This window comes from Anomaloglossus baeobatrachus, chromosome 3 (genome assembly GCF_048569485.1).
Source record: "Anomaloglossus baeobatrachus isolate aAnoBae1 chromosome 3, aAnoBae1.hap1, whole genome shotgun sequence".
NCBI classification, from domain to species: Eukaryota; Metazoa; Chordata; class Amphibia; order Anura; family Aromobatidae; genus Anomaloglossus; species Anomaloglossus baeobatrachus.
Genome location: NC_134355.1, coordinates 463,729,728 through 463,742,009, shown reverse-complemented (window position 1 = coordinate 463,742,009; position 12,282 = coordinate 463,729,728). Strand labels below are relative to the sequence as shown.

The following is a 12,282-nucleotide window of genomic DNA, read 5'->3' as shown; positions in this document are numbered from 1 at the left end:
GTTCAAAGGCGATGTCCTGCTGGGCAGGACGCATCGCTGTTTTTGACACCTACCAACGACCTCCTATACAGGTCGCTGATCGTTACTGCATCGTTGGTAAGATCTGACTGTGTGACATCTCACCAGCGACCTCTCAGTGACTTACCAGTGATCCTTATCAGGTCGCGGCGTTTTCAGGATCGCTGGTAAGTTGTTAAATGTGACGGGGGCTTTAGACGCATCAGTGAGCTAAAAGTAAAAAAAAAACAAAAAAAAAAAACAGTCCTACAATCAAAAAGATTTAAATAAAACAGTGTTGCTTTACTAAAAAGAAACCTGATGGACTCCAGCTACCCAAAAAAAGTCTAAGATAATTTAGGCTGCTTTCACAATACATTTTTTTTAACATCCGTCATGAACGTTTTTTTAACGCAAAGACGGATCCAGTGCAAATGCGTTTTCATTTCAATGCATTTGCAATGGACTCGCGTCAACATGCGTTCACATGCGTTTGTGTGTGTTATAGTGAGGATCCAGCAAGTTGCAGTTTAACTTTTTTCAAAAACGCTACTTGTAGCGTTTTTGTGCTGCGTCCAAATACTGCAAATTGCTGGATCCTGACTAAACAGCATGCAAACGCATGTAAACGCATGTAAACGCTGGCATGCTGATAGACAGGATCCTGCTTGCTCTACTGAGCATGCCCAGAAACCAGCCTGGCGTGATCAGTCCCTCTCCCCCCTCCCTCTCTCCCCCTTCCTCTCTCTTTCCTCTCTCTCCCCTGCCTGAGAGCGGCGGACACTCGTAACCAAGGTAAATATCGGGTAACCAAGCAAAGCGCTTCGCTTAGTTACCCGATGTTTACCTTGGTTACCAGCGTCTGCAGCTGTCAGATGCCGGCTCCCAGTCTATCACGTTCAGTTCCCCTCACTCCCGATCACATAACTTCAATGCCCGCTCATAAACTTCAAGTGGCAGGATCCTGTAAAATAACACATGCGTTTGCATGCGTTTTTCTTTGTAAAAAACAGGATCCACTTTTACAGCAAAAAAACGTTCATGACGCATGTTAAAAAAAACGTAGTGTGAAAGCAGCCTTACTCAAGTTTTAACAGTAGCTTACATGAAGTGTAAGTGATCTAAACTTTTTCATGTCCATGTGAGCAGTATATGAAATATACATTACAGAATCAGGGTTATGGAGTCAGAGTCAGCTGCAGGGTAGAGACAGTTGGTCGAAATGTACTGAAACTCTCGGCTTTGACAATATTCAGAATATAATTTTTATATATATATATATATATATATATATATATATATATATATATATATATATATATATATATATATATATATATATATATATATATATATATATATATATATATATATATATATATATATATATATACACACACACATACATACATGCATATATACATATATGTACACACATATACATATATACACATATACACATATACATATATTAGTTTTAATTAAAATCTCTCTAATCTCTGGTAAAGCTCCAGTTTTGCACTTTTTGGCTCTTCACATTGGGCTGAGGTGGGTGGAGTAATCCTTTATACATCAGGCAATCTTGTAGGCGATCACTCCACCTACACGCCTTACTAGTGGTCATCCAGAATGTACAAAAACCCTCATTACTTCCCATCAATAAGTAAGTGAAACTTAAAACTGCTACAAAAGACACAATGGATTCCGAGGCCTTTCATTCAGGGAAATCTGCTGGTTACTATTACAATACAGTATTACTTTCTCTTTTAAACTGTTTATATGAATGTTTGAGCGAGACATTAAAAATTCATGCCACTTTTTTACTGCAATGTGTACGACTTACAAAAGCATCTAACATCTCTAACCTCTGGGAGCCTTCATATTACACAATTGAATATTGACGTTTAAAGGGTAATGAGTAAAACACCATTATGTCCTGCACGTGAGGATGAACAGCCCGAAACGAGGGTATTACATAGCAAACATTTACTCAGTTTGCAACAATTCTAGAAAATGTTACGTATAACACAGTAATGTGCAGCTTTCTGCTGGCTCCTCCTTAGCCTGATCAATTCTCTCTGACATCAATTCCAGTTCCTTGCTGTGAATCCTGTTGAGGAACTAGAAGCACTACACACAGCAAAGGGTTAAAAGAAGAAAGAAAAAAAAGTGTTTGCATCCACGTACACATTGATTTAACTTTCGCTGTAATAAGTCAATTCATAAAGATTTCATTTTCCCCATGTCCAATACATCAGGATGATCACTTTCTTTGGACACAGACCAAGAGAAGCAGTGAAAGCCATTAAACTACATCTCATGCTGCAGAGTAAATGAGAGCGCACAGTCCATTTATGAGATTTTAATTGAATCCTGCCCCCAATGCAGCACAAACAGGTGCATCCACACAGGAGAAGCAAAACCACACGCCCCGAGAGCCAGATTCCATTCATAGGATCCACGCCACCATACATTCAGCACAAGAAGGCCATGTTAAAATTCCAAAATAAATTGCAAATAAAGAGAGTAAATGACAACAAGTGGCAAGTTACCTGGGCGGAGCTGGCAGCTACTGAGATACAGTCAATAAAGCTGTGCCTGCGAGTAAAAAAAGATACTATCTGCTGCCATCGAGAAGGTTCTGGCTCAGCTCGGAGCTCTTCTGTAGAGCCCTTCTTTGCCCATGGCTTCTGTTTTGGGCCTACTGAGCTATGACTGGAGCTGGTATTGCCACCTCGATTGGCGCGGGAGTAGAGGAGAGTGTTGTTTCCGAAAATGTAATTCATCTCTGCAGCTCTGCAGGTGGTTGCCAGGCAGTCTTACTCCTCTACCAGCTGCCGAGTGGTGAAGGATCAGCAAGAACTGCAGATAGAATTACAGCAGCATCACATCCAAATCAGAAAGCAAAAATCCTTGTTCCTCGCTGTGCTCATTGTTTTCCCCTGGAGTCTAGCCATGCAGAACACTGTACCTGTTACATGTCTACAAGGTAGTGCTCATTGCTGCAGCAAAAAGGAAGGAGGAAATCCAGCAATCCAAGGAGCATCTGCTTCCCATGATTTCCTTGCCTCTGAGGTCTGCAGGGATCAAAAGCTGCTCTTCTTTTGTTAGCTGATAACTAGGCAGACTGAAGCCAGGAAGTGAGGTCGATTAGCAGGTAGGATGCTGGAAGCATTTCACTGCAAGGACCCACTGGGGCTGCCTGATTTAATGCACTGGGTGGAGAAAGGCTAGATCGCAAATTACCAAGTTTCAATCACCGCATGTAGTCAAATCCAATGACATTCTCCCTAAATAATACATAAAGACCCGAACAAAAAGAGTGAAAGTAAACACTAATTGATTTTCCTCCTAGACAATTAGTTAAGTGTTCTCAGATAAACAGCAACTGAAATGTCCGGTTTAGGGTATCTCGCCTGAAATGAAGAATATTCCTGGAATGGCTACATTAGCATTGATTTTTGTGAGCATTCTGCTGTCAGAAATAAACCTAATAATGGGAAGAAATACGTTTGAAAAGAGATTTGTGTGGACAGAAGACCACAGCATTGGGTCCAGACAAAAATATCTGCAGCCACAACACTTCACATACAAAACAGCACTGGTCCCAAAAGCCGTGGTCACTCCTAAGGGGGAAAAGAATGACTAGGCTTCTTCACCAAAGCAGGCAAAGAGTCAGCCATGCCCCCCAAAATAAAACCGCCAACACTGGTCCCAAAAGCCGTGGTCACTCCTAAGGGGGGAAATAATGACTAGGCTTCTTCACCAAAGCAGGCAAAGTGCAAGCCATGCCCCCCAAAATAAAACCGCCAACACTGGTCCCAAAAGCGATGGTCACTCCTAAGGGGGAAAAGAATGACTAGGCTTCTTCACCAAAGCAGGCAAAGAGTCAGCCATGTCCCCCAAAATAAAACCGCCAACACTGGTCCCAAAAGCCGTGGTCACTCCTAAGGGGGGAAATAATGACTAGGCTTCTTCACCAAAGCAGGCAAAGTGCAAGCCATGCCCCCCAAAATAAAACCGCCAACACTGGTCCCAAAAGCCATGGTCACTCCTAAGGGGGAAAAGAATGACTAGGCTTCTTCACCAAAGCAGGCAAAGAGTCAGCCATGCCCCCCAAAATAAAACCGCCAACACTGGTCCCAAAAGCCGTGGTCACTCCTAAGGGGGGAAATAATGACTAGGCTTCTTCACCAAAGCAGGCTAAGTGTCAGCCATGCCCCCCAAAATAAAACCGCCAACACTGGTCCCAAAAGCCATGGTCATTCCTAAGGGGGGGAAATAATGACTAGGCTTCTTCACCAAAGCAGGTAAAGTGCCAGCCATGCCCCCCAAAATAAAACCGCCGTTACTACAACTGTTAGAAGAAATAAGAAATGGCCTTCAAATAAAATAGCCCACCATGACATAAGAAGGCACAGGTAAGTAATTCAACAGTAGTGCGTACCCTTAAAGGGGCTGGACATGGCGCAAACTACATTCTACTATTATAAAGGCCAGTGATGACAGGAGAAGGCATCATTGCTGGCACAATAGAGTAGTGCCAATCATATAAGCAGCAATGGTCACCTAAACATTCAGCAGTCATTCAGAAATATAGGAAACTTCATTATACATTAATACTCACATTCTAGTTTGTCCTGCCACGTCAATGAAGGTACACAGATTGTCTACCCAATGTCAGAGCTTTAAATGGCATAACCACAATACAGGACTATTAAAGGGAACCAATCACCAGGATTTTCGTATATAACCTAAAGCCAGGGCTATACTTGCACTATCAGGCCGATTCTCTACATACCATTAGTGGTCAGCTCGGATGTATAGGTTTTGAAATCCAAGAAAGTTAATAAAATCACCAGCTTCTTGAGTGACAGCAGCTGAGGATCAGATAATATCTCGGGGGGAATTCATAGTTATCCCTTCCACCAATTAGAATTAGCATAAGTATTATACAATCAATTTAATTTTTCACTAGTAGGACCTGTGTGAGGTCATACCCATGTGACCAGAAGGGGCGGGGCCTCAGCCAACAGAGATGATCCCAGGAAGCAACATTTTTCTGTTGGCTGAGGCCCTGACCATTCTGGTCACATGGGTATGACCTCACACAGGTCCTACTAGTGAAAAAGTAGATCGATTGTGTAATGCTTATGCTAATTCTAACAGGGGGAGGGGATAACTATGCATACCCCCCAGCAATTATCAGATCCTCAGCTGCTGTCACTCAAGAAACTGATGATTCTATAAACTTTACTTTCTTGGATTTCAAAACCTAAACATCCGAGCTGACCACTAATGGTATGTAGAGAATCAGCCTGATAGTGCCAGTATAGCACTGGCTTTCAGTTAGATATGGAAATCCTGGTGATAGGTTCCCTTTAAGTGATCACTGCCGCACCCCACATATTAACGGGGCTGTTAGAAACTCCACTGAATGGGAGCAGCGCTTCAACAACATGTTAAGACCCGCTCTGATTTATAACTGGGGATCCCTGGCGTTAATACATATTCATCAATGGTCGAAAGATAGTGAAAATTTGTTTAGAGGGAATCTGCGAGCAGGACTTCACACCACAAACTATTTATATGTGCATGTAGCTTTTTCAAAGACGAAGTCCAGCAATAGCGTTACATGGCCAGTCCATTACTGGATTACTGAGAAATCAGCTTTTGTATTGATATGTAAATGAGGCTGAAGATTTGTAGATCTGAAGCTTCTTTCACTCCAGCAGCATCTTCTCCTTTTTAGCCGACAGCTCCTTTGCCTGTAGTCACACAGCACAGAGGCAGTCAGTCAAGCAGGAGGCGGCGGTGCTGGGCGAGGAATAGAACTGGAGTGACAGAGGCTTCAGATCTACAGATTGCTCATTAGCTTCATTTACATATCAATTCAACCATTGCTCTCTCAGTAATGGAGGGGCAGACTGATCTTGTAACGGTATTGAGGGACTAGTCTTGCTGACATTCCCTTTAACCTGTGAACAGGGGAAAAAAAAAAATGCATGACCAAGAGAAAAATAGGTTTACATAAAAGTTTATATAATAAAGCAGGGGGAAGGGGATCAGAATCAGAATATTCTGAAAAGCTAGTTTTACAAAGTAACGAATGAAGGGAGATCATGGATGAGGATGTGGATGTCCAGCCATGCTGCCGCTGTGCATGCCAGTCAATTGCATCATTGTTTGTCCTGATGAAGAAATTGGTGGGTTTCGAAACACTTACATCTCAATAAACCGCTTGCGTTTCACATCACGTTTTCTGAGCTCATTCGCATCGCTAGCAACGCAGATCACATATACGCTCTCCCTCATTCATTGCATTTATGGTGGACTGGCAGAAGCCTTTTTCATTGAAGTTTTTAAAGGCGTTGCTACATAACCAGGCCAGGTGAGTTCATTGGCACTATATTCTCCACCTCTGCACAGTTAAAGGGATCCTGTCACCAGATTTGGCAACTATAAGCTGCGGCCACCACCAGTGGGCTCTTATATACAGCATTCTAACAAGTTCTATATATAAAGCCCAGGCAGCTGCGTAGAACGCTAAAAAATCACTTTATAATACTCACCTAAGGGGCGGTGCGGTGCAGTGCAGACTGGTCTGATGGGTGTCTCCGTTCTCCGGTACCGGCGCCTCCTCTTTCGGCCATCTTTGCCCTCCTCCTTCTGAAGCCTGGGTTCATTTCATTCACACTAGCCGGCATTGAGGTGCTGCGCAGGCGCACATTGATCTGCCATGAGCAGGCCAGATCAAAGTATTGTAGTGCGCATTCGCGGGAGCTCAATGACGGCTAGTGTGGATGACGTAGGAACTCCTAACCCACTAGGACAGGGGTGGGAAACCTCCGGCCCGCGGGCCACATACGATGGCATTTTCTGAGGCCCCCGGGTAGATTCCCAAGGACCTCAGTGCTCCGGCGGCAGCCGCGTTTTGTTGGCTGCCGGCCCTTTAAACCCTGTATACAGAGTGTTCAATGCTGAACGCTGCGATGCACGCCCACCAACCTGGAAGAAGCCCATATATTCTAGGCTCAAACATGCAAACACTGGAGGATTACATACTCGTGCTGGCCAATACCAGTGTGAAGACTAATGCGGGCGTCACACGAGGCGATCTATCGTGTGATATGTCGTCGGGCTCACGGTTTTCGTGACGCACATCCGACAGTTTACGACGTCATCCCGTGCAACACCTACGAGCGACGCAGAACGTTCGCAAATCGTGTATCGTTGACACGTCGCTCATCATTTATTTTTCGTTGTGCCGGTTGTTCATTGTACCCGGGGCAGCACACATCGCTCCGTGTGACACCCCGGGAACGATGAACAAAGCTTATCTGCGTCCCGCGGCTCCCGCCGGCTATGCAGAAGGAAGGAGGTGGGCGGGATGTTTACGTCCCGCTCATCTCCGCCCCTTCGCTTCTATTGGCCGGCCACTGTGTGACGTCGCTGTGACGCCGAACGTCCCACCCCCTTCAGGAAGTGGATGTTAGCCGCCCACAGCGACGTCGCTCAGCAGGTAAGTACGTGTGACGGCGGTTTAACGACTTTGTGCGCCATGGGCAACTAATTGCCCGTGACACACAAACGACGGGGGCGGGTACGATCGCTCATGCAATCGCACAATAGGTCGTATCGTGTGACGCCCGCATTACTTTGTGGGCGAAGTAAGCCTGCAATGCGCTCTGGTCCCACATAAGAGGAGCTGCTGCCATAGCGTCCCCCAGGCCTGTGTGCCCCCCTCCAGCCTCCCCAGGCCTGTGCGCCCCCCTCCAGCCTCCCCAGGCCTGTGCGCCCCCCTCCAGCCTCCCAAGGCCTGTGCGCCCCCCTCCAGCCTCCCAAGGCCTGTGCGCCCCCCTCCAGCCTCCCAAGGCCTGTGCGCGCCCCTCCAGCCTCCCAAGGGCTGGGCGCGCCCCTCCAGCCTCCCCAGGGCTGTGCGCGCCCCTCCAGCCTCCCCAGGGCTGTTGCGTCCCCCAGTGCTGTATATACCACCAGCGATGTTTGTGCCCCCAAATATGTCTCTGCCCCCGTGATGTATAACCCATTATGTCTGTACCCCCCAGTGACTTATATGTCCTCAGCGTCTCCTGTGATGTATATGCTCCCAGCCCTTCCTGTGATGTAGTGATGTATATTCCCCCAGCGTCTCCTGTGATGTATATACAGCATTTACAGCCAACACATACCTAGAAAAGCAGTTGTGAGAAGCAACAAGATCAATATCACAGCCCCAGCAAAGAGAAGCAGCTCCAGCCACCACAGTGAGTTTGAAAATTACCCTGTTATATACTTGGTCAAAGTGATAATTGTGTGGCCTCCAAATTATGGTAAAAATTTCCAAATGGCCCTCGGCAGAAAAAAGGTCCCCCACCCCTGCACTAGGATAACAAAAGAACAGTGACTACCATGCTGTGCCTATAGACATCAGGGTAGAGATGTCAGCGCTTGGTTCTCTTTAGAATTTGCTCTCAACTGGATGGGCCATACGTTAAGTGCCATCGCCTTCCATATACTTCTACAGCGGAATCTGAATGGAAGTCACCGGATATTGTTTAGGTATTCTATAATGCTTGAAGAATACACTTTTTAAGCAAACGCATGCTCTTTTCTTTGCCTTTGATTAAGATAGCATCTTATATATTATAGATTGGATATTAAGTGATAGACAGAACATGCATCATTAATAAATATTCACCTCGAGCAGCAATACCAGGCAGAAATGTTTAAGATCAATAGGTACTTGCCAGCTGAGTACCACTTACGGTACATTCAATATATTTAAATTTTAAAAAGGTTTGAAAGCATAGACGTAATTCGTGTTCAAGGCTTATGGTGTTGGCTGTAAGAGAGCAAATCTGCGCCAAAGATACTAACACAGTGATGACGAGAACAACTTTTCCATAACATTAACACTACTGCAAAATGTTTACATGCAATTTGGACTTGTGTTTAGAAACTGGCATCTGGCCAGAAAGAGCCATTTACTGGGTTAGACTGCTTTCACACATCAGTTTTTCGCCGTGCGGCACAATCCGGTAAAAACATAAAGACGTGTATTGCCGCCGGATCAGTTCTTTCCCCAATAGACTTGTATGAGCACCGGATTGTGCCGCATGGCCTTGCGCTGCATCCGGCTTTTGCCGGATCCGGCAACATTTAATTTTTTGGCGGCCGGATGGAACGCTGAGAACGTTTTTGTTTTTTTTTTGTCTCCAGTGAAAAACCGCATTGCGCCGGATCCAGCACCATACGGCGTGTTTTATAATGGAAGTCTATGGACGCCGTATCCGGCACAATGCGGCAAAAAAAAAAAAAAAACGGATATGGCCTCCGGATCCGGTTTTTTGAACTGCGCTTGCTCAGTAGCACAATGGATCCGTCAAAAACCGGAAGGAATGCATGGAAAAACTGATGCAACGGATCAGTTTTTTCGCCGGATCCGTTGCATCAGTTTTTTGGCCAGATTGTGCCGCACTGTGAAAAACTGATGTGTGAAAGCAACCTTAGAGGTTATTCCAACTGCAAACAATGCATATACACCCCCCACCCCCACCCCACCGATACCCAGTCTAACTCAGCACAGCAAGAGATCAAACATTGGAGGATAGGGTCCGATTCACCAAAAACGGACATTCTGTATGGTAGTCTTGAAGAATGAATGAAGAATGCAGTGGAGTAAAATTCGCCAATTTCAGAAGTGTGCCTTTTTTTAAAAAAAAAAAAAAAAAAAAAAAAAAAAAGAAGAAGTATCTGTCAACAGGTTTTTGGGGGTTTGTTTGATTATTTTTTTTTTTTTTTATTTTTTTTTTTACACCAAATCCAAGAGCAGTATAATATAAACAGAAACCAGTGCTGTGTCACTTATTGGACTGTTTCCAGTTTTGAGAAAATGCTGATAAAACAGTGATTTTATCACCAGATGACTAGTAAACGTGCTGCCAAGTAGTCCTCCATATACATGAGCTCTGTACAACCCCGCACCGCCTCGGGCTGTACGCAAGTAGGTAGCTGCCAATAAGTGATGTGGGCAGGGTTTTACATAGCTAAGCATTTAGAGAAATGCTAGATCTGCAGCAAATAAAACGTTAAGCAGCTCAGTAAGTGACACATTGCTGGAATCAGGATCTCGGTCTCTACATTACACTGCTCTCTTATGAGGTATCTAAACCAGGTGACAAACTCCCTTTAATAAATTTGGTGCATCCTTTAGTTGTGTGCCACTGCAAGAAATGTAATCCAGCCACAGACTGGAGTAAGCTTGTGTTGGAATTTATCCCACATTGTTGGCGCTTAGTATGACGATTGTTTTTGGCCGCTCCCACTTAGATTCTACCCACTAAAAAAATGGAGCTGGCTGAGCCTGGCAAAATTCTTACATAACTACGAGTGGAGGTAAAATTTTACAAAAATTCATGCAGGTTTATCTCAGAAAACAGTGGCATGAATGTGGGGCTGGAGAAGCATGTACTCCGCTCTTCCTATACACATCCATGAGAGTTCCAGAACGACTGTGTATAATATTCATACATGGAGATATGCAATTAAAAATATGCACAATCACAAAATCTAAGCGATTGGGGCTCGGTGCAGTCCCTGCCATAACCGTGTGTGCAGCTATGCAAGGAATCCTCAGAAGACGAGGGTCAAACATTGTGCCCTCACTGAGCATAGAGTGATGGCATGTCCTAGGGATACATTACGTTAGAAGACTGGAATACCCTCAGGGGGTCCTAGATGCACCACTTTAAAGTTTTTCATTCCAGCAGGCACAACAGTCCCTATGGAGGTGGTCCATCATTGCTAGACTCCTGAATGGCAAGTCTGCTCAGCTATGGGCAATAATGGGATACAGTCTGAAAAAGGTGGGCAACAACCCACAAGAGAGTTGTAAATCAGCGTTATTTGTAGTGTGAGTGGGCCGTGGACAGGAATTACACTGGGCTCCTGCTTTAGGCACACCATGATTTTATTGTATCCTCTGCATTAAGGGTGGCTTTACACGCTACGATATCGGTACAGATATCGCTAGCATGCGACCCGCCCCCATTGTTTGTGCGAAACGGGCATATCGCTGCCCTTTGCGCACAAAATCACGCACCCCCGTCACACACTGCATAGCGACATCGCTGTGACCAGCGTACCGCCTCCTTTCTAAGGGGGCGGTCCATTCGGCATCACAGCAACGTCACTAAGCGGCCACCCAATGAATGCGGAGGGGCGGAGATGAGCGGGACGTAACATCCCGCCCAGCTCCTTCCTTCCGCATTGTGGCCGGCAGCAGGTAAGGAGATGTTCCTCGTTCCTATTGGGGTTACACACAGCGATGTGCACTGCCGAAGGAACGAGGAACAACAACGGCAAAGCGATAGTATCGATAATTGGGAGCGGACCCCCATGTCAACGAGGAGAGATTTTGGACTTTTTGCAATGATCCAAAATCGCTCCTTGGAGTCACACACAACGAGATCGCTACAGCGGCCGAATGTGCGTCACAAAATCCGTGACCCCAACGAGATCGCTGTAGGAAAATCGTAGTGTGTAAAGCCCGCTTAAGCCAATTTCACAGGTTTGTGTTTCACTATCTATAGGCCATGAAGCTCGGACTGGCTGCGGGTTTACTGACCGGACAGCCTCATAAATGCCTATGGGGCGGGCAAGTTCTGGTCCAAACACTGCTTGCCAGTCCCCCCAATTGCAGTCTGTACTTGACTATGAAGCGTTGAATGTGAAAAATATTAAGAAAAATTCTCATATTGATATCCAGATTACACAGCCATTTGGTCATGCATTTTCAAAAGTAAATACCCCAGCCTGATCAGGTCCGAGTTTATGCAATAAGATAAGCAGTCTGTGCCGTGAACCACTTTTACGTCATAATCTGTAAATGTAGGATTTCTACGATTCCTATAATTGCTTGGCATAAAGCCATCTGATCTGTAAGAGGACAGAGGTGAAGATGGCAAGCCGTGAGCACGTCCCCCGAACGCGGACTGCTATGTGGTGTATAGCTACTGAGGTGGAAGAACAATGTAGGAGGACACAGACAGGCCTTCCATGCATGGAGGAGGTGAAATGAAATATTAAAAAGCAACAGCACTTTATAAATAATGCAGCACTGCGAGGAGGGAAGAAAAATAACAATGTAACAAACCTATTCATTCCCAAAAATACAGCGCCCCATCCTAACACTGAAATGGAAATCATCATGTATCCATAGAAATGTTCTACACATCGCACCCGACAAACCCACAAATGATGTGCTCAGAAAATCCCGGGAACTGT

At 45.2% G+C, this 12,282-nt stretch overlaps 1 protein-coding gene across 22 annotated transcripts in view; it reads right to left on the bottom strand.

Moving 5' to 3' along the window:
* The window catches only part of DLG1 (discs large MAGUK scaffold protein 1), a 280,537-nt gene that overhangs the window by 158,701 nt on the left and 109,554 nt on the right, over nucleotides 1–12,282 (bottom strand). For 3 of the 22 annotated variants that reach the window (XM_075340550.1, XM_075340551.1, XM_075340546.1), the window contains exon 1: nucleotides 2,550–3,193. The exons of 17 other annotated variants lie outside the window; for them this stretch is intronic. In XM_075340550.1, the coding sequence (XP_075196665.1) occupies nucleotides 2,550–2,783 (234 nt within the window). In that variant the 5' untranslated portion in view covers nucleotides 2,784–3,193. Of the gene's footprint in view, nucleotides 1–2,549; nucleotides 3,194–12,282 lie in introns of those variants that run through there. 2 more of the 22 variants (XM_075340547.1, XM_075340548.1) reach the window with 2 other exon arrangements.